The 25,074-nt window shown below is 35.9% G+C and overlaps 1 protein-coding gene across 1 annotated transcript; it reads left to right on the top strand.

Annotated features, from left to right (window-relative positions):
• Positions 1–9,131: 9,131 nt before the first annotated feature.
• On the top strand, positions 9,132–21,625 carry LOC144435849 (uncharacterized). The gene is made up of 8 exons (XM_078124489.1): positions 9,132–9,275; positions 10,898–11,080; positions 11,416–11,667; positions 18,319–18,540; positions 18,870–18,958; positions 19,321–19,402; positions 19,945–20,337; positions 21,480–21,625. The coding sequence occupies exons 1-8, from the start codon at positions 9,167–9,169 to the stop codon at positions 21,623–21,625; spliced, it is 1,476 nt and encodes a 491-aa protein (XP_077980615.1). The 5' UTR covers positions 9,132–9,166.
• Positions 21,626–25,074: the final 3,449 nt, after the last annotated feature.

The following is a 25,074-nucleotide window of genomic DNA, read 5'->3' as shown; positions in this document are numbered from 1 at the left end:
ATGTCTGTGTCGTTACATTTACTGTAATACATTGCATACATGTCTGTGTCATTACATTTACTGTAATACATTGCATACATGTCTGTGTCGTTACATTTACCGTAATACATTGCATACATGTCTGTGTCGTTACATTTACCGTAATACATTGCATACATGTCTGTGTCGTTACATTTACTGTAATACATTGCATACATGTCTGTGTCGTTAAATTTACTGTAATACATTGCATACATGTCTGTGCCGTTACATTTACTGTAATACGTTGCATACATGTCTGTGCCGTTACATTTACTGTAATACATTGCATACATGTCTGTGTCATTACATTTACCGTAATACGTTGCATACATGTCTGTGTCGTTACATTTACTGTAATACATTGCATACATGTCTGTGTCATTACATTTACTGTAATACGTTGCATACATGTCTGTGTCATTACATTTACTGTAATACGTTGCATACATGTCTGTGTCATTACATTTACTGTAATACATTGCATACATGTCTGTGTCATTACATTTACTGTAATACGTTGCATACATGTCTGTGTCATTACATTTACTGTAATACGTTGCATACATGTCTGCGTCATTACATTTACCGTAATACATTGCATACATGTCTGTGCCGTTACATTTACTGTAATACATTGCATACATGTCTGTGTCATTACATTTACTGTAATACGTTGCATACATGTCTGTGCCGTTACATTTACTGTAATACGTTGCATACATGTCTGTGTCGTTACATTTACTGTAATACGTTGCATACATGTCTGTGCCGTTACATTTACCGTAATACATTGCATACATGTCTGTGTCATTACATTTACCGTAATACGTTGCATACATGTCTGTGTCGTTACATTTACTGTAATACATTGCATACATGTCTGTGTCGTTACATTTACTGTAATACATTGCATACATGTCTGTGTCATTACATTTACTGTAATACATTGCATACATGTCTGTGTCGTTACATTTACTGTAATACATTGCATACATGTCTGTGTCGTTACATTTACTGTAATACATTGCATACATGTCTGTGTCGTTACATTTACTGTAATACATTGCATACATGTCTGTGTCGTTACATTTACTGTAATACATTGCATACATGTCTGTGTCGTTACATTTACTGTAATACGTTGCATACATGTCTGTGTCATTACATTTACTGTAATACATTGCATACATGTCTGTGTCATTACATTTACTGTAATACGTTGCATACATGTCTGTGTCATTACATTTACTGCAATACATTGCATACATGTCTGTGTCGTAACATTTACTATAATACATTGCATACATGTCTGTGCCGTTACATTTACTGTAATACATTGCATACATGTCTGTGTCGTTACATTTACTGTAATACGTTGCATACATGTCTGTGTCATTACATTTACTGTAATACGTTGCATACATGTCTGTGCCGTTACATTTACTGTAATACGTTGCATATATGTCTGTGTCGTTACATTTACTGTAATACATTGCATACATGTCTGTGTCATTACATTTACCATAATACATTGCATACATGTCTGTGTCATTACATTTACTGTAATACGTTGCATACATGTCTGTGCCGTTACATTTACTGTAATACGTTGCATACATGTCTGTGTCGTTACATTTACTGTAATACATTGCATACATGTCTGTGTCGTTACATTTACTGTAATACATTGCATACATGTCTGTGTCGTTACATTTACTGTAATACATTGCATACATGTCTGTGTCATTACATTTACTGTAATACATTGCATACATGTCTGTGTCGTTACATTTACTGTAATACATTGCATACATGTCTGTGTCGTTACATTTACTGTAATACGTTGCATACATGTCTGTGTCATTACATTTACTGTAATACATTGCATACATGTCTGTGTCATTACATTTACTGTAATACATTGCATACATGTCTGTGTCATTACATTTACTGTAATACGTTGCATACATGTCTGTGTCATTACATTTACCGTAATACATTGCATACATGTCTGTGTCATTACATTTACTGTAATACATTGCATACATGTCTGTGCCATTACATTTACTGTAATACATTGCATACATGTCTGTGTCATTACATTTACTGTAATACATTGCATACATGTCTGTGTCATTACATTTACTGTAATACGTTGCATACATGTCTGTGTCATTACATTTACCGTAATACATTGCATACATGTCTGTGTCATTACATTTACTGTAATACATTGCATACATGTCTGTGCCATTACATTTACTGTAATACATTGCATACATGTCTGTGTCGTTACATTTACTGTAATACATTGCATACATGTCTGTGTCATTACATTTACTGTAATACATTGCATACATGTCTGTGCCATTACATTTACCGTAATACATTGCATACATGTCTGTGTCGTTACATTTACTGTAATACATTGCATACATGTCTGTGTCGTTACATTTACTGTAATACGTTGCATACATGTCTGTGTCGTTACATTTACCGTAATACGTTGCATACATGTCTGAGTCATTACATTTACTGTAATACGTTGCATACATGTCTGTGCCATTACATTTACTGTAATACATTGCATACATGTCTGTGTCATTACATTTACTGTAATACGTTGCATACATGTCTGTGCCGTTACATTTACTGTAATACGTTGCATATATGTCTGTGTCGTTACATTTACTGTAATACATTGCATACATGTCTGTGTCGTTACATTTACCGTAATACATTGCATACATGTCTGTGCCGTTACATTTACTGTAATATGTTGCATACATGTCTGTGTCATTACATTTACTGTAATACATTGCATACATGTCTGTGTCATTACATTTACTGTAATACGTTGCATACATGTCTGTGTCGTTACATTTACTGTAATACATTGCATACATGTCTGCGTCATTACATTTACTGTAATACATTGCATACATGTCTGCGTCATTACATTTACTGTAATACATTGCATACATGTCTGTGTCATTACATTTACTGTAATACATTGCATACATGTCTGTGTCGTTATATTTACTGTAATACATTGCATACATGTCTGCGTCATTACATTTACTGTAATACATTGCATACATGTCTGCGTCATTACATTTACTGTAATACATTGTATACATGTCTGTGTCATTACATTTACTGTAATACATTGCATACATGTCTGTGCCATTACATTTACTGTAATACGTTGCATACATGTCTGTGTCATTACATTTACTGTAATACATTGCATACATGTCTGTGTCATTACATTTACTGTAATACGTTGCATACATGTCTGTGTCATTATATTTACCGTAATACATTGCATACATGTCTGTGCCGTTACATTTACTGTAATACATTGCATACATGTCTGTGCCATTACATTTACTGTAATACATTGCATACATGTCTGTGTCATTACATTTACTGTAATACGTTGCATACATGTCTGTGTCATTACATTTACTGTAATACATTGCATACATGTCTGTGCCATTACATTTACTGTAATACATTGCATACATGTCTGTGTCGTTACATTTACTGTAATACATTGCATACATGTCTGTGTCATTACATTTACTGTAATACATTGCATACATGTCTGTGTCGTTACATTTACTGTAATACGTTGCATACATGTCTGTGTCATTACATTTACTGTAATACATTGCATACATGTCTGTGCCATTACATTTACTGTAATACATTGCATACATGTCTGTGTCGTTACATTTACTGTAATACATTGCATACATGTCTGTGTCATTACATTTACTGTAATACATTGCATACATGTCTGTGTCGTTACATTTACTGTAATACATTGCATACATGTCTGTGCCATTACATTTACCGTAATACATTGCATACATGTCTGTGTCGTTACATTTACTGTAATATGTTGCATACATGTCTGTGTCATTACATTTACTGTAATACATTGCATACATGTCTGTGCCATTACATTTACCGTAATACATTGCATACATGTCTGTGTCGTTACATTTACTGTAATACATTGCATACATGTCTGTGTCATTACATGTACTGTAATACGTTGCATACATGTCTGTGTCATTACATTTACTGTAATACATTGCATACATGTCTGTGTCGTTACATTTACTGCAATACGTTGCATACATGTCTGTGTCATTACATTTACTGTAATACGTTGCATACATGTCTGTGTCATTACATTTACTGTAATACATTGCATACATGTCTGTGTTATTACATTTACTGTAATACATTGCATACATGTCTGTGTCATTACATTTACTGTAATACGTTGCATACATGTCTGTGTCATTACATTTACCGTAATACATTGCATACATGTCTGTGTCGTTACATTTACTGTAATACATTGCATACATGTCTGTGTCATTACATTTACTGCAATACATTGCATACATGTCTGTGTCGTAACATTTACTATAATACATTGCATACATGTCTGTGCCGTTACATTTACTGTAATACATTGCATACATGTCTGTGTCGTTACATTTACTGTAATACGTTGCATACATGTCTGTGTCATTACATTTACTGTAATACGTTGCATACATGTCTGTGCCGTTACATTTACTGTAATACGTTGCATATATGTCTGTGTCGTTACATTTACTGTAATACATTGCATACATGTCTGTGTCATTACATTTACCATAATACATTGCATACATGTCTGTGTCATTACATTTACTGTAATACGTTGCATACATGTCTGTGCCGTTACATTTACTGTAATACGTTGCATACATGTCTGTGTCGTTACATTTACTGTAATACATTGCATACATGTCTGTGTCGTTACATTTACTGTAATACATTGCATACATGTCTGTGTCGTTACATTTACTGTAATACATTGCATACATGTCTGTGTCATTACATTTACTGTAATACATTGCATACATGTCTGTGTCGTTACATTTACTGTAATACATTGCATACATGTCTGTGTCGTTACATTTACTGTAATACGTTGCATACATGTCTGTGTCATTACATTTACTGTAATACATTGCATACATGTCTGTGTCATTACATTTACTGTAATACATTGCATACATGTCTGTGTCATTACATTTACTGTAATACGTTGCATACATGTCTGTGTCATTACATTTACCGTAATACATTGCATACATGTCTGTGTCATTACATTTACTGTAATACATTGCATACATGTCTGTGCCATTACATTTACTGTAATACATTGCATACATGTCTGTGTCATTACATTTACTGTAATACATTGCATACATGTCTGTGTCATTACATTTACTGTAATACGTTGCATACATGTCTGTGTCATTACATTTACCGTAATACATTGCATACATGTCTGTGTCATTACATTTACTGTAATACATTGCATACATGTCTGTGCCATTACATTTACTGTAATACATTGCATACATGTCTGTGTCGTTACATTTACTGTAATACATTGCATACATGTCTGTGTCATTACATTTACTGTAATACATTGCATACATGTCTGTGCCATTACATTTACCGTAATACATTGCATACATGTCTGTGTCGTTACATTTACTGTAATACATTGCATACATGTCTGTGTCGTTACATTTACTGTAATACGTTGCATACATGTCTGTGTCGTTACATTTACCGTAATACGTTGCATACATGTCTGAGTCATTACATTTACTGTAATACGTTGCATACATGTCTGTGCCGTTACATTTACTGTAATACATTGCATACATGTCTGTGTCATTACATTTACTGTAATACGTTGCATACATGTCTGTGCCGTTACATTTACTGTAATACGTTGCATATATGTCTGTGTCGTTACATTTACTGTAATACATTGCATACATGTCTGTGTCGTTACATTTACCGTAATACATTGCATACATGTCTGTGCCGTTACATTTACTGTAATATGTTGCATACATGTCTGTGTCATTACATTTACTGTAATACATTGCATACATGTCTGTGTCATTACATTTACTGTAATACGTTGCATACATGTCTGTGTCGTTACATTTACTGTAATACATTGCATACATGTCTGCGTCATTACATTTACTGTAATACATTGCATACATGTCTGCGTCATTACATTTACTGTAATACATTGCATACATGTCTGTGTCATTACATTTACTGTAATACATTGCATACATGTCTGTGTCGTTATATTTACTGTAATACATTGCATACATGTCTGCGTCATTACATTTACTGTAATACATTGCATACATGTCTGCGTCATTACATTTACTGTAATACATTGTATACATGTCTGTGTCATTACATTTACTGTAATACATTGCATACATGTCTGTGCCATTACATTTACTGTAATACGTTGCATACATGTCTGTGTCATTACATTTACTGTAATACATTGCATACATGTCTGTGTCATTACATTTACTGTAATACGTTGCATACATGTCTGTGTCATTATATTTACCGTAATACATTGCATACATGTCTGTGCCGTTACATTTACTGTAATACATTGCATACATGTCTGTGCCATTACATTTACTGTAATACATTGCATACATGTCTGTGTCATTACATTTACTGTAATACGTTGCATACATGTCTGTGTCATTACATTTACTGTAATACATTGCATACATGTCTGTGCCATTACATTTACTGTAATACATTGCATACATGTCTGTGTCGTTACATTTACTGTAATACATTGCATACATGTCTGTGTCATTACATTTACTGTAATACATTGCATACATGTCTGTGTCGTTACATTTACTGTAATACGTTGCATACATGTCTGTGTCATTACATTTACTGTAATACATTGCATACATGTCTGTGCCATTACATTTACTGTAATACATTGCATACATGTCTGTGTCGTTACATTTACTGTAATACATTGCATACATGTCTGTGTCATTACATTTACTGTAATACATTGCATACATGTCTGTGTCGTTACATTTACTGTAATACATTGCATACATGTCTGTGCCATTACATTTACCGTAATACATTGCATACATGTCTGTGTCGTTACATTTACTGTAATATGTTGCATACATGTCTGTGTCATTACATTTACTGTAATACATTGCATACATGTCTGTGCCATTACATTTACCGTAATACATTGCATACATGTCTGTGTCGTTACATTTACTGTAATACATTGCATACATGTCTGTGTCATTACATGTACTGTAATACGTTGCATACATGTCTGTGTCATTACATTTACTGTAATACATTGCATACATGTCTGTGTCGTTACATTTACTGCAATACGTTGCATACATGTCTGTGTCATTACATTTACTGTAATACGTTGCATACATGTCTGTGTCATTACATTTACTGTAATACATTGCATACATGTCTGTGTTATTACATTTACTGTAATACATTGCATACATGTCTGTGTCATTACATTTACTGTAATACGTTGCATACATGTCTGTGTCATTACATTTACCGTAATACATTGCATACATGTCTGTGTCGTTACATTTACTGTAATACATTGCATACATGTCTGTGTCATTACATGTACTGTAATACATTGCATACATGTCTGTGTCATTACATTTACTGTAATACATTGCATACATGTCTGTGTCGTTACATTTACTGCAATACGTTGCATACATGTCTATGTCATTACATTTACTGTAATACATTGCATACATGTCTGTGTCATTACATTTACTGTAATACATTGCATACATGTCTGTGTCATTACATTTACTGTAATACGTTGCATACATGTCTGTGTCATTACATTTACCGTAATACATTGCATACATGTCTGTGTCGTTACATTTACTGTAATACATTGCATACATGTCTGTGTCATTACATGTACTGTAATACATTGCATACATGTCTGTGTCATTACATTTACTGTAATACATTGCATACATGTCTGTGTCGTTACATTTACTGCAATACGTTGCATACATGTCTATGTCATTACATTTACTGTAATACATTGCATACATGTCTGTGTCGTTACATTTACTGCAATACGTTGCATACATGTCTATGTCATTACATTTACTGTAATACATTGCATACATGTCTGTCATTACATTTACTGTAATACATTGCATACATGTCTGTGTCATTACATTTACTGTAATACGTTGCATACATGTCTGTGTCATTACATTTACTGTAATACATTGCATACATGTCTGCGTCATTACATTTACGGTAATACATTGCATACATGTCTATGTCATTACATTTACTGTAATACATTGCATACATGTCTGTGTCGTTACATTTACTGTAATACGTTGCATACATGTCTGTGTCGTCACACCAAAGGTTAAAAGTCAAAGGTCAACATTAGAGTATTTCGTACATTGAATTTTATTTTCACCAGGAAGTGAAAAAGAAATACATGGCCTGAAACGAAAATAAAATCCAGTCTTTAAAAGTATTATGTTGTAGAGAAGCGAGGTCATGTTATTTTTCAGATGTAAATAAATTATGAATGTCTTAATATCATTATGTTATGACATAGATTTGATGAAATGATTTTCCAATCTACTAGTAATATACATAATTGCAATACTTTAACAAGTAAGATATCCAGTTTGTCTTTTTTGATATTTTTTTCCTTCGATCTATTACGCCGAATTCGTGTACGTATTATATTTCAAGCCATATCTTCATGTTCTCTTGATTCTAAAAGCCACTACATGTATATACTACTATCTTCAAGTTAGTGTTTATCTGTAATAAACAAACACATATATATCCAGGGGAAATCTGTACCCGAGGAATTCTGCCAAATACTAAATACCTATCAGGATGATACGTGACTTCTAGAAAGACTTGTTTATTTTGATATTATGTGATTTCACCGTACTGTAGATTATGTCCACGTTTGAGGACGACAATGGGGTAGTCATTGCTGTGCCTTACTTGTAAACATTACACATAAGAAAAACAAACATGATGTCATATGCAAATTACGATGTTGGTGCTAGTCTGTGTGACCTTAGAACAGGGCATAAGGTGACACGTGCATTGCATTGACATAGTGACGTTTTGAGTTCCCAGACTTCTAACTGGTAGTATTGACAGTCGTGACCTACTTGTGGTTGACGAAGTAATAACTATGGCGTGTTCCTCAAGCGAAGGCGAAGAAACCAAAACATTTCAGTTTGGAAATGAAACAAGCCTCGTGCACATGACGGAGGATGATAGGAGCATAGACAACTTGATGAGTAAGTCATATAATATATCTTCTTGATCTTTATCAAACCTTACCAAAACGTTATAACGATTCCGATTATGCCGTTTTGTATAAACTAGGATTTGAAATTATGGTGTAATTAGGGTTTATTTCAATGTTTCAAGTGGTGTATTCGCCACTCCATTCTATGTAAGTAGCTATAGAGATGCTCCCTGACTAGGTTTATATTTGAGTTGGTATTAGCTACTTGTTCCAAATGATACGTTAAGTACGTTAAGTATACTCCGTCAGGGAACTTAAAATTAACATACGTCATACCAATAATACAGTTTTGTATCATGATTTGAAAACCAGGTACCAGGGCTATGCATGTTTGACAGTTTCATATATACGAATATGGACATGTTTGACATATGTTGTTTCAAATGTAAACACAATCTGACGTTGTATGGCCATGGTTTAGCCTGTACTTATATCGAGTGATACATGTACATGTAGTACACTTAAAATATTTATTTCCGATTCAAGGTTTTCTGACGTCCTTTTTACTTATATCCGAATGATATTCGGTACACGGAGATGACGGGTCCTTGTTGTTTACAGTTAAAGCATGGTTATTGCCATATTGGTCCTCCATCCCAATTGTGCCGTTGATGGCATCCTAATACACATAAGCTAGAAAACAGTTTCGAATCAAAATACTGTCGTAGTAGGCAATTTGCCTGAACTCTTTACGATTTTTACGGCGTCCATATTATTAAATTTAGTTTAAGGACGTGTATTTAATTGTTGGTTAGATCACTGTTTGCATTTACCGCAACAATGAATTAATATAATCTACGAGACTCAATATGTGAGGAGATAGGGCAATGACCTTTTCTCTAGAGCCAGTACATGTCAGGTAATAATAGTAATCCAATTTGATTTTGTCAAGTATAAAGATGAACATGTAGAGATAAAGGTTAATGCTGAATGAGAATACCAATACAAACATAATATTAACATATGACATGGCTAGAACACAGAGGGCGCTTGTATGAAAATGAACTTGATCCCGAAAAGAGCACAGTTGCAGTTGGGAATCAGAGTCGATCATAGCAATTTCCTTATGTGTGCAAATATCTGTGAATATCTTAGACCATGGTGCCAGGGAAGGCCTTACCATGCTTGAATTACCCCCGAGACATTTCAGGTCTTTTCGTGTGTTATAGTTAAATAGCTATGGCTTGTAAATTATTTTACTATATTGTGTGTTTCCGATAGCATGGCCCCCAGAGAATAGGGTAGGTAGCTAGATGGGGATTTTATTTATTTCAATTTATCTTTTTAATATTTTATTATTTTTGAAAAGTATTGTTTCGACCCAGAACGAAACAAAATGTCGGTCAGAATACCCCTTCTGTGATAGATTGATGAAATATGTAGAGACATCGCAGTGGAAAGAAAACAGACATGTATGAAGGTCAAGAAGACAAAGAATTTCTTATCTGTTTGTTTTAAATGTTTAAAAATGTTTTAGATTCGATGGCTTAGATAAGGGTCAGTCGTGTTATCTTTTTATTTTGTCCAATGTGACTCATCTACATTTATCAATTATTGTGTGGATGAAATATAGTGGACACCATCATATTAAGAGTTTCCTGTTCTCTTCAGATGACATGGATAAGAGACAAGTCTGGATAAGAGTTAGTCCTGGTAATTCTAGACTCATGAGTAAGCTGGAGGTGTCAACATTAATTGTATATTTTGAGTCAACATCAAGATCTGGAGGTGGAGAAATTGAAAATTATAAAATAGATAATGGTTATCTATTCATGAAGTATAAAAATCCTGATGGTAAGTATGGTAATTATATTAAACTATTTAAAATGGACATCAATTCTTAAATTTCAGGATTTGTTAAAGACTAGTCGATTTCCTCAACCAGGAAAAAAATGATAGAAACCAACAAATTAAAATTGCATTAACAGTTTCCATTGTTACAAATATGAATGTTAATATTCATATATCATTAACATCTTGTAGGGAATTATGTATCAAAATTATCCCGAGTTGTAATATAATATAAGTTGTGATTGTCATTAATTCCTCCCATTTATGTTAATACTTCAGTCAATGATATTCTCTAATTCGTAAAACTAATTTGTTTATATTATGCTTCACTTTTCCAGTTATCGAGCGTGTCTTAAAAATAAGTCATGCCCCTTTCTGTGAAACATTGAACTTAGAGAGGATACAAGGCAATGATGATTTGGAGACCCCGCCAACTGATACAAGTTGTATGCTAGTACAGAATATACCTACGAATATGACTAAGGATAAAATCCTGGATCTGCTCAAAACATGTTCAGACATGGAAGCTACTCCTCAACTGTTCACTGGAAGTAATGGAGTATTGGTGAAATATCCAGACGAAATAAAAGGTATCGTTTCAAAGATAAACCAATCATTTTTGTTGTCTATAATTGACAGGAATTTTAGAATCATTGAGGTGTGTGCCTTTGAGGGGAGCACTCCTCATAAGAGGGCGCCCTCTAAGGAATTAATTACGCAGGCTAGGGAGTTCACTTTCAAACTTTCAGCCTATTGTACGAGTAAGAGTGGGTGAATTGAACTCTTCTTACATGTAACGTAAAATTTTAACCCACAACCGACGTTTGGTTATTTTTGCAAAATCTAACCAGAACAGCGTCAGTAAACCTACCTAAGTCGACCACGCCGTATTTTTTGGAGCGGATGTTGTCCGTCATGGCTTCTAAGACCAGAGGAAAAACAGGCGCCAAAAGTAGCGGGAAGACTGGTAGAAAACAGCAATCAATCTCCCAATCAGATTCTGAAGAACCTACCAACGAATTCATACGAGAATTTCAAGGACTCAGGAGGGAATTCAAAGCACTTAGAGAACAGCTGGATCAGCAGAGTGACGGAGATTTTTCGTATCGCCAAATACGGGACGGTATGCCCAATTCAACGATGTCACAGCAAAGGGGCCATACCAAGGTTTTTTCCCGTAACACCGTCAATAGTAATGCTCCCGCTCAGTCTGTTGCTGAAATGAGACAAATGATGTCAGCTGATCGTCAACTCCAGCAAGAATTACGGGAACAACAAAGGCAGTATATACCAGACTTCTTCAAGTCAGATCATCAATCGAAACCTGGTAAGTCTCAGCGTTTCCAAACTCGTAAAGATAACGCTACTACTCAGGTCGCATGGCCCCATATAGCCGCCCAACCTCGGCCCCATGGCACGGGGAAAGAAATGACGTACGACACCATGGCCCTTAACGAGTTCGTCGAAGGGTTCACCGCTATACTTCTCACAGGTAATGTCGACAGTGAAGAAAAACAACTTCGCCTACAACATTTAAATCAATTGATGAGGTACGCTGCTGTTTATCCATGGGAGGCTGTTCTCGAATTTCACGGGGCATTCTTGCAGGATATTGAATATGGTCTTCGCTCATGGAGAAGTGAAGGGACCGACCTAAAAGAACTGTATCTCTACCCACGTGCTTCCGAAATGAAACAAAGTCGCACTACCCGTCGTAAAACGACAGACGATACCCAGTTCTGTTGGTCCTGGCAGGATGGAAAATGCAATGACAAGAACTGTAAATACAAACACATGTGTAGCGCCTGCTATAAATACCGGAAATCGGTCGCTAATCATCCCAAAGTGAGATGTCCATATAATGATGCAACATACAGGGAAGAGAAGAAACACAAGGTACATGTAACGAATAAACGTCGAGGAACTGTTAACACTGTAGACAATATTACGAGTCACTGTAAAACCATGCAATCACGTACTGTCAATGAAAGTATATCAGTGCCATGTAACAAAAGTGTTTCATATATTGACAAAGGCACACAAACTATTAGTAGAGATAGCAATTTTCAAACAAATGATAATAATATCAATGATATTTGTGATGATGTTAATAATACTGCTCAACATAGTTCTACTGTAGCTGTATCAAATTTTGTAGATGATGGGTATTTTTCAGATGGGCATACCATGCCTATGTGTAATACTAGTACCATGCATGTTATAGATGAAGTCGATTCACATTCATGCTTAGATAACATATATTACGATCAATCCACTTGTTTATCGAGTAATGAGAGTATCAATTGTAGTAACCCTGTCACCACTGCTGAGAAGCCTTTACCGTCAGTCAATGTATCTGATGACGTAGAGCTTTTAGAACAAGATTTACCTAATTATGCTCACACAGGTGATACTGCCGATGACTGTAGGCATTGCTCAGCTTTAGATTGCATATGTAGTGTAGGGGCTACCAAATCACATGAAACAATTGATAATACTTTGTGTAGTGTTACTATGTCTGTAACTCCGGTTGAATCCAATACTACAGATAATTGTAAAAATCATTCAGCTTTAGATTGCATTTGTAGTTTAGGGGCTACCAAATCATACGAACCAGTTGATAGTACTTTCCATAGTGTTATTGTGCCTGAAACTCGGGTAGAATGTAATAGTGAACCTCACAGTAATGGCTATTGTATTAATGAGCCTATTGGCACTTCTACTAATATATCAACATCCAAGTTGAGGGCTGAAGCTCCCATGTTTTATACAACTAAGGATGACCATAGTACTCCCTGTACAGTTAGTAGGCAGCAGGATGTTTCTATTGCTATGGACACAGCTGTCAATTTACATAATCTGGTTTCTCAGTCGGGGAAACCAAACTATAGAGGACTTCGTCTTCCTGTTCAGTCTAATTTACAGATACCAATTTGGCGCAGTAAATTACAGGCGTACCATGATAGAGAAATTTGCGATTTCCTAGAATATGGTTGGCCAATTAATTATACTTCAGTCACCCCACCCCTTCCAGTAAACAGAAATCATGGTTCTGCTTGTCAATATGGCGAACATGTTGACAAGTATATAAGTAAGGAGTTACAGTATAACGCAGCTATAGGGCCGTTTAGGGAGAACCCCTTCATTGGTGACATCATGACTTCAGCTTTGCAGACCGTTCCCAAGAAGGGTTCAGTGGATAGGAGAATAGTTCTTGATCTCAGTTTCCCAACAGGGCAGTCTGTTAATGATGGTATCCCAACAGACAGTTATTTAGATGGCCCCTTTACTGTCACATATCCAGGCATTGACGCATTATCCAACATTGTGAACACAAAAGGTCGTGGATGTTTGATGTTTAAACGGGATTTATGTAGGGCGTATAGGCAAATACCTGTGGACCCTAGTGATTATAACTTACTTGGTTACAAATGGAAGGATCAGCTTTATTTTGACACAAAAATGCCATTTGGCCTTCGCACTGCCTCCATTGCCTGTCAAAGGACAACTAACGCAATCACTTACTTGTTTAAGGAATCTGGGGGCTCCTGTGTTAACTATCTTGATGACTTTGGGGGTGCAGATGATCCCAACAACGCAGATAGTATGTATAGTCACCTTGGTAATCTATTAGCAGAAGTGGGCTTACAGGAATCATCAGAAAAGGCCTGTCCCCCTGCAACTGTAATGACCTTCCTAGGTAGGGAGTTTAATTCAAATGATATGACCATAAGTATACCTAAATCTAAGGTAGAAGAAATTAAACCAATTTTACAAATGTGGTTAACAAAGAAAAGGGCCACAAAGCGGCAGTTACAGTCCCTAATTGGTAAACTTGCCTTCCTCGCTGGGTGTGTGCGGCCCGGCAGGGTGTTCATATCACGCCTCCTACAAGTACTTCGTAGCTTGAGACGCAATCATCATCGCTTTTATGTTAATCAAGAGATTAAACGAGATGTAATGTGGTGGCTACGCTTCCTTAATGACTACAACGGGATTTCACTAATCCCGGAATGTAAATGGTCTCCACCTGATGCAGTTATTACAACGGATGCCTGTTTGGAAGGGGCAGGGGGTACCTTTGGAAACATGTACTTCCACTGCAGTTTCCCACCTTCCATAAAGAATGAAAACCTTCACATCAGTGCACTTGAGATTCTCGCTACAGTGCTAGCCTGCAAAACTTGGGGTACTAAATTAAAAGGCAAACGTATCATGATACATTGCGATAATGAGGCAACAGTTCATGTTATAAACACAGGTAAAGGTAGAGATCTTTTCATGTTACAATGTGCAAGGGAGCTTTGGTTTATTGCCGCTAGACATGACTTTGAGATCAAAGCAAAGCACCTTGCTGGTGTAGACAATCGTCTAGCCGACCACCTTAGCAGGTGGTGTTTATCACCTTCATATGGTTTGCAGTTTCAAGAGTTGACATCAGGAAGGTCAATGAAAGAATCATACATAACCTCAGATATGTTCAACATGACTCATATTTGGTAATTTGTTTTTACAGGACCAGAAGGCAACAGACATTTAATGTTATTCAACAAGACAGCTAGCACAATGAGAGCAGCATATGCACTAGGGACAGTGCGTAATTTTTTGTCGTTGTGGAAGACATTTTTGTCTTTTTGTATCATTTATCACTTAAAACCAGTGCCAGCCAGTCCAGCTACATTATGTATGTTTGTTCAGTTTTTGTCAGAGACAATTACTAATGTTAGTACCATTCATAACTATTTAAATGCTGTTCGCATCCTGCAAGAAAGCAATGGTCACTCTGGAGATGTCATTCATCATTTTCTAGTTAAGTTAGTCATTCAGGGCGTAAGGCATAAGTATCCACAACTTCGCAAACAGAAGTTAGCCATTACTCCAGAAATTTTATTAGCAGTTAACGATCATTTGGACAGGGAGACTTTGCTTGATATCACTTTATGGGCAGCATTCCTCACAGGTTTTCATTTGTTTTTGCGCAAGTCAAATTTGGTACCCCCTACTGCAAAAGCATTCGATATGGGGGTTCACCTGGCTCGTCAAAATTTTCGTTTCACCAGCTCGGGTGTAGTGGTAGCTATAACTTGGTCCAAAACCAATCAATGTGCTGAACGCATACATTCAGTGCCCATACTTTCATCACCAGGTTCTCCCCTCTGTTTGGTATCAGCTCTTAAGCGTATGTTTGACAATGTTCCTGCTCCACCCCAGGCTCCTGCCTTTCTCATCCCTGGATATCGAGGACTAGTTACTTTAACCCATCGTACATTTACCTCACACTTACACCGTCTGTTAGCACTTGCAGGATTTCCTCCTAAGGAATTCTCTGGCCACAGTTTTCGCCGGGGTGGGGCCACTGCAGCCTTTTCAGCACATGCACCTAGCGAACTGATACAGTTGCATGGTGACTGGAAATCACAAGCCTATAGAGTGTATCTTGAATTATCTATGACACAGCGCGTAGAAGTTTCTCAACGTTTAAACTCTTATCTACGTACATTTCATAAATGAGTAGTTCTACTGGTGACAGGTTTAGTTGGGTTGTCTCATAGGCCTAGTAATCATTCCTAGTATAGAGTTAATATTGTTGTATTTAATAGTGAGCTAAGTAACCAGAGTTGTCAGACTTTTAACTTACATAATGGTGGCATACGAAATACAGTTAGCTTATTTTCTTGTGTACCTGTATGGTAGCTACTAGTAATGTCAACTAATGTGAATACTTTTTTTACTAGGTTTAATTCATTTACTTGCCAGTTTCCACAACCATGGGTGATTCAGCTTGGTGGTCTGTTTGGCATCTCTTTTCCTGTAGGTGCAAATAAAGGGGGCACCTGCCTCAGACCGCCAAGCTGTGTGTATTCTGTCCTTGAATATTTTTGTAGTGATTGTGTGCCTTTGAGGGGAGCACTCCTCATAAGAGGGCGCCCTCTAAGGAATTAATTACGCAGGCTAGGGAGTTCACTTTCAAACTTTCAGCCTATTGTACGAGTAAGAGTGGGTGAATTGAACTCTTCTTACCCACCCACCCACAACCAATTTTCAAGTATTGTTCTTTTTAGACAGTAACTATCGTCTGGTAGTATTCACTTGTAGTTGAAAGTAGTTTAATTGGACATGTCAATTTGGCAAATCATGGCTAATTTAGTGAGCATATTCTATTTTACTGTGGTAGTTCAATGTTATATAGTTCACAGAATTGTATTGTAATCTACTGTTATGGCATCTCTTTTCCTGTAGGTGCAAATAAAGGGGGCACCTGCCTCAGACCGCCAAGCTGTGTGTATTCTGTCCTTGAATATTTTTGTAGTGATTAAAAATATTGACAATAATGTCATTTAAAATAGTGAGTGAAAGGTGCCTTAGCTATCTCTTCCAGTAGTACATTGAAACTCGGCTAGTTGACTATGTGTTCATGTTTTATTTGTAGTCAATAATAAACTACAAAGAGTTGATTTGAATTTTCTTCATCTGCAACTCTAGCAATGTTAACTGGCACGTGGATAACTAGAACAATGACAGCAGCTTATTACTATTAGATTATAAGTTCTAAATTAAACATTTGTAAGCCTTATGTTTTTACTAACAAATTCCTTATTTATCCATTCATACCCAACTATTTAAATGGAATTGATAGAGAAGTAAATACTTTTAGTTATTGTTTAAAAACCATTAATACTTTGATTTTGATAGCTACTCTTGTATATTGCAATAAGTGTATACAATTGTTGTAATACCATTGTCAACCAAATAAACAATTTTCATAGTTGAAGTCATGAATGAAATTATTGAATTTCCTCGTATTTGAAATGTTGTATTTGCATCAACTTCTACCAAGAACAATGAAATTCAAATGTAAATTTGAAGTGTAAGAGTCTGGGTTTTGTCTGGTATTCATGCTTAACAACAGCTCAAATTATTGAGATTTTTGAACGTTGAGGGCGCCAACACTAGTCATCCAAAGTGGTTAGGCTTATGACGTAGATAAAGCTAGATCTGGTCAGTATTGTATTGGAATATGTTCTTGTTAATTATCTTCATTACACGCTAATTCAGGGAATTTGCTGTTTTTACATGTCTGTAAAACTTTAATGAAACAATATAAATTTTATGTCTATTTAATGTAATCCGAACTTTTGATAATGATGCAGTGTAATGTCCATAATGAAACGCAACTTCTCGATTTTGTACAGAAGATTGACTGGGTATTAACTTTTTGATTCTCTTTTCTTTTTATTCAGATTTTGACTCATTCAAATGTAAACTGGTAATGGGCTCATTACTGGTTGTGAGCAAAGTTCCGTTCACAACATTCATCTTGGTAAAGAACGTTACAAGAAGGCTGAACGAGTCACTAATCTCAATCTTCTTTGAGCGTCCGAAGACAGGGGGTGGCGATATCCAAAAGTCGAGAATAGATTATGAAAATAAAAGTGCCCTGATTCAGTTCAAGGATTACAAAGGTATGACGTCATTGCTGTGTTTATATTATGTATTTTGCTAATTTGATCTGTAATAATCAAGACGTCAGAACAAAGGATTGTAAAGATCAATTATGATTGGTTTAGATAAAACAAGTATGTCACCAAAGTCATTTACCATCTTTAATATATTTGGAAAATTACATATTTAATATTGTATATCTAAAATTACATGTTAGATATTGCAATTCGGATTAATATGATAGTATGAAATCGAATATAATTCAATCTTGCACATTTTCGATTTATATGGATTATTTACCATTTTATGTCGTTCTGATATTTCAATCGTTGTTACAACCCTTTTTCAGCTGCTCAATCAGTTTTAGACAAGAAGGAATACAACATTCACTTGGTGAATGTTACAGTTCAACCATACTATGAAATCTTGGGAGAACAAGTAAGTATCTTACACCAATGATTCGTTATACAATGTTTTCAATAATTTCTATAAATATGGAGTGTAAATCCTATTGATAAGAGTATAATCTACATTATACGGTGACATCTATCTATCGTGTTCTATAATTAAATTAAAGATAGAAGCTATCAGCTGTGGTCCATAAAAAGTATACGACACATTTTTCTACCAGTAGTTTAAATGCTAAAAATTATTAGCCATTCAGAGAATGAATTGATTTTAGTAATGTTTGACTGCAAATATATAGCAAAAACAGTCAGTTAGATTCCAAAGCAAAAGACAAAAATTCACGAGTTGATGATAATATCCTTATTTTATATTGGGATGTTTTCAATATTCAGTCTGATTGCTGTGAGCAAGCCAAGGACATCCTTTCAGCTAACGTGACGAGTGGTCAGGTACCAAGGACTGCCAAAAGTACAGGTAGGTGTTTGGGAGAGTGAATAGGCACTGGGGATTTACAACAGTACAGGCAGGTATTTAAAACCCTAAAGTGTAAGCAAACACGGGGTTGCCAACAGTACAAGTAGATGTTTCCAGATATATAGAATGAGCAGGGAATGGGGGGGGGGGGGGGGCTGTCGACAGTTTGAGATTTAAGGAAGAGTGACCAGGTACTTAGGATCGGCAAATGAACGTATATGTATTTCAAAACTTAGAATTGAAGGATGACAACGGTATAGGTATGTACTGTGGGACTTAGGCAGTGAGCAAACATTTTGGGATTATGAACAGGTAGGTATTTTCAAATATTATCCAATTAATAGAATTAGCACATTAGCAAACCATCTAAATGGTTGACAAGATATAGATACGTTTACCATGAAAATACAAGACCCTCACTGACCTTGGCAGCTAAATGTTAAAGTTGTGATTTGTTTACTTATAACACAAATATGTTGACAACATTGCAACCAGAAACTCAATGTCAGTATTATTGCAAATTATATTCATGTCATTCATAGAGTCTGACCAGAATTCACGACCCATAGAGTCTGACCAGAATTCACAACCCATAGAGTCTGACCAGAATTCACAACCCATAGAGTCTAACCAGAATTCACAATCCATAGATGTGTCGTCATTCTGTGAATTAGAAGAGAGGTACAACACTCTAGTTACGACGTACAAGACTATGGCAAGTGGAATGCTTGGAGAGAGAAAAGAAAGAGACGCCATACTTACGGACAATATGTACTTAAAAAAAGAGAGAGAAGACCAGCAAAGAAACATCATTGCTTTGGAAACAAAGGTGGAGGAATACATCAAAAGTATCTCTGAAATGTATCAGGAATTGACTGAAAAGAATAGAAAGATAGAAAGTCTCCTTGCACTAGACAGAGAAGACTCTGGCCAAGGTAATTGTAATGAAAATGTTTACTATATTATAGTTTATTTAGCTTTCGTTCGACACTAGTCTCACTGACAGACTCGTGACTATCGTCCGTTAGCTTTGTAAGGCACACGAAGTGTATCCTAAGCGGAGAAGCCGCCAGAAGTGAGGGGACTTTAGTCGGGATAGGGAGTAGTCCCTCTCCTCTCGCGGCTAAGCCGCTCGGCATACATACGACGATTAGGGACGATAGTCACGAGTCTGGCAGCGAGACTAGTTCGTCACTTGCAATGATTTGTTTGGTTTATACAGCAAACGTCTTTGTTTATTTTATGCACCTGTACGTTTTATGTGATAGTCTAGAACTGTCCTAAAATACAACAAAACTATGTTATGTGTCAAACCAAGAACAGTTATCAGTATATCCAATACTGAAGTGTACTTTATATATTACATCAATTAGTATTTCCCGCGGTACGTAGTATAGCGATAAATTAATGTCTCAACGTTTCGCCTAAATATAATATTGACCTTGAACAAATGTATGTTGGGCGTTGGTTCAGGATGAATTGGCAGTCTAGTCAGTGCTCTCTTCGTATAGACGGACACATTTCATTCTGCATCCGTTCCAGTTCTAATTTTTGTACTGTGTACTTTGCATGCATTTTATTCTATTGCGTAGATCTATGTAAATCGAATGAGGTCCGATATTCCTCACCCGGTACAAGTCGCATGGCCACAGGTTTCCAGAGAATTTCTTTTTACCTTAATAAACTAGGGTGTTTTACCTCTGGTTTTTCCTGGGCGGCGATTGTGCAAGTCGGGGGCTTCTTTTTTGTGCTTTTTTTGCATCCCAACAGTATGCAATTATTAACCACAAGACTGTCAACGTTCTGTATTTATATCACTAGCTTTACATATGTAGTTGTTACCATAGCAACTGTCGGATAGCAGTTCGGAAAGCATTTAGTTTTTCTTTGTAATCGAACCTTGTTTGTAATTGTTTTGTTGAATAAACGCCACTCCGTCTATGGGGCACCTGGCTTTCACCTCAATCGAGTTGAGTGCAAGTTTGTATGTTGTCACTAGTAGTATAGGTGAGACCAGCGTTTAACCTTCTCACAACATACACTATCAAATGTTCCTTGTGCAATTTTTTTTTCGTAGGCCAACCGAGGGTTCCTTTAAGAACATCACAAACAACTGAGCTTGCATCTCTTCATAACATACCAGATCAAGAATTCATAGGTATGAAGTTTGAATTATCTATTTTTGCTTTCCTCTGCAACATGAAGAGAACTTCTTCTTTTTAAAAGATAACATCTCACTGAATAAAAATATAGAAAAATGTTATGATTGAAAGGAATGAGGTAATCTGGTGTACATATACTAACATTTTTGTATGAACCCTTACAGAACTGACATGTATGTGAGAAGCATGTGAGAAGCATGTAGAATAACCATGCACATGCTTATTCTACATGCTTATAAGTATATAGACATGTATGGGCAAATAAGCAGTTCATAAGCATGTGTATAGGCCGAATTATTTAAATGAGCTAAGTATGTGCATGCTTATACACATGCTTATTTTAAGCATGTGCATAATTTATATGCATGCTTATTTAAGCATGTACATACTTGTGAATAAGCATGTGCATGCTTGTGAATAACCATGTACATGCTTAAATAAACATGCAATATAAGCATGCACATACTTAGCTCATTTAAATAATTCGGCCTATACACATGTTTATGGACTGCTTATAGGTCAATAACCATGTACATGCTTGTGAATAAGTGTGTACATACTTGTCAATAAGCATGTGAAAATTCTATACAGCACATGTGCGAGTTACTCTACATGCAGATTTTGAAAAGTAATTCACCATTATTTAGTAAAAAGGTGCCAAATATGAACTCTGAGAGACCACAAACAGACCTGACATATATACTTCTGATAGCTTTCAGTTTGTGACAGAATGCTGAAAGATGAGTTGTACTAGGACCACAGGCACCCGAATCAATCTGTATGATTTGGGGAGGAAAAATGTCAATTGATTTACATCAGCTCTAGTTGGGAAATATGCACAATTTACGGATAACAAATTTTGTAGCTCCTCTCTAAATATGTTAAGACCCGCTAAATGAAACTCCAGAATTATTTTAGGCACTCCTTCTGTCACCTACACTATAGAGGAGATATAAAATTATATATGGTAGCACAGGTACAATGATGCATTAAAAATAAGTGATAATCTCGCAACTACAATAACAGTCCAAATGATATTACTTGACAAAGGATGTGCATTTTACATGGATACTTGTAAGGAGATGTGTCATATTTAGCTCTGACCTATGAAGGGAGGTACTTAGTCAGCCACCTTCCATCTTGTTTTGGGAGGAAGACAATTATTACCGTGATTGCTACTGATTGGAAGGATACATCCTCAAAAATGCAAACTTTTTTGAAAATAAGACAATATAGGAGGCCATTTATAGGCATAAAATATAAAACAAAAAAACATAATTTAAAGTCTTACAAGCTTGAGTGTGGTTTTAAAATACCAGAATTGAGAGACAATTATGACATGCAGTACATTTTATCTGGCTATGAAGTGTAATTGTTGTGGCAAAGCTGAAAGATATTTTGCAGATATGGTAAATGACTTCTCCTGAACTTTAATTTGATTCCAAAAAAATCATGAATAAAGAAAGAGTAAAACATTTGAAGACTTTCAGACTTTTGATGGCCCAATGACTGCCCTTCCCATGGTCATAAAGTTTTGCTCATTTCGTTTAGTGAATATTGGATATGCAACAGTTTAATTTTATCTCCATTCATGCTTGTATGCATCATCAGAGCCAAGTAAACCACTGATAGCACATAATTTGGAATAGACTCAAATGTATATTGTTACATGTACTATTCAGAAAATATAAAGAAATTCCCTTAATTTTGAAACAAAGTGTGCATTTCACTGACATGCAAAGCCAGCATGAGGATATTTTGCCCATCACAAAAAATTTTAAAAAATTGAAATGCCAAAAATATGGGTAGGTAGGCTGAACAGCTTTTTTTCTGGCCTTATTCACTATACATTTTTAAAAAAATCATACACCTTGATTTGAGTGCCTGTGACTCGCCATGTGTCCCATAATCATAGTGATGGTCATGGAGCAGCTGGCCAGGCTTACATTTGTAAAAAAACCAAACGACTTGTGCACATGTAAAAATCAGTTTAACTCATTTATTTACAACCAAATTTTGAAACTATTAGTAATGAAAGTCAACAAAAGATCGATAATAACAGGCTGAGGAGGAGCTATACGGAAATCAAGGCCTACCGTAACTTATAAATACATACATTGCAGTACATGTCACAGTGTGTATCCATGCTTGCATTTGCAGCTGTATCGACAATCACGTAAATGTCATAATCACAAGGGGTTGGTTGTATTGTAACCCTGATCAGTAATTGGTATGGTGTAACAGCTTTTGGTAAAGGTTCCACTGTTGTAAACATTTTGTAGTGTTGAAAATACGACTGATAACGCGAGCATGAATGTTGAATGTTCAAATTTCCGTGGACAATGCAGTAATTAGTCTGGTCCCCTGCCCCCTTTCTACCGCTGCTGGCGCTACACTCACGAAAGGAGTCAGGTATGGGCCACTTAATGCATGGCTGTGATTGGCCATTACTATCGAGTGTGCTAATTGGTCAAAAAGTTTATTGACAAAAAAAAAAAAAAAATTAAGCGAAGTCCGTCACTCCCACAAACTACACATGTTGCTGTGTTTATTTTCACTGGGTTTTACTGACAGTGACAGCCATGTTGCTACGACTCACCAAATTGAACTTTACGCGTATACGAGCGTCTGTACTGTTGATTGGCTAGTGATGTCACGTGGTAGTCCGACATTTTTGTCAAGATCCTGACAAAAATGGTGGCCCATACCTGACTCCTTTCGTGAGTGTAGCGCCAGCAGCGGTAGAAAGGGGGCAGGGGACCAGACTATGCAGTAATGGCCGATATTTGAATTTCAACCAATAAGATCGCAGGAATCTGGTCACATGGGAAGCTGTGAATATATTATGAAAATGAAGTAAACAAATATGGCGGCCTCCATGTCCACTGTGTTGTAGAACATATGACCTTGATTTTCAGATCGATTTCTCCCCAGTTTTCTTTCAAATACAGGTAAATTTAACATGAACAGTAATCGGAGCCACTAAATTCAGCATTCAGAATACTAATACCAATTCTTATCAAATGTATGCCCGGCAAAAGCGAGAAACAACACGCCATTGCATGACTTGTATTGTACATACACCCGGATCAAAGCATGTCTTGAATTTACCATGTACATGTTAATATTTGCTAAGCATGTGAAATAACCTTGTACATTTCTATGATTTACCATGTACATGTTAATTTTGCTAAGCATGTGAAATAAGCTTGTACATTCTAAGATTAACCATGTACATGTTAGAGTTAGCATGTGGAACATTCAGAAATAAGCATGCTATCGATACACATGCTATGAAATGGTTATTTTTACTCAAATAAGTATGTGACATGGTTCTCACATGCCTACGAACCACTTAATAAGCGGTCCAGTTTTGTAAGGGTTAAGACTGCACCAAGTTGAAAGTCTTCAAATCAAAATGTATATTGTTATCAATACCCACAATACCCTTCTGTATTTCATAATTTATTGGTCTAACTTTCTTATCTATATTTGTATTTGGTTTGAAAT

The sequence above is a fragment of the Glandiceps talaboti genome, chromosome 1 (genome assembly GCF_964340395.1).
Source record: "Glandiceps talaboti chromosome 1, keGlaTala1.1, whole genome shotgun sequence".
NCBI classification, from domain to species: Eukaryota; Metazoa; Hemichordata; class Enteropneusta; family Spengelidae; genus Glandiceps; species Glandiceps talaboti.
Note: the sequence above shows the minus strand (reverse complement) of the source record. Positions and strands in the feature narration are given on the sequence as shown.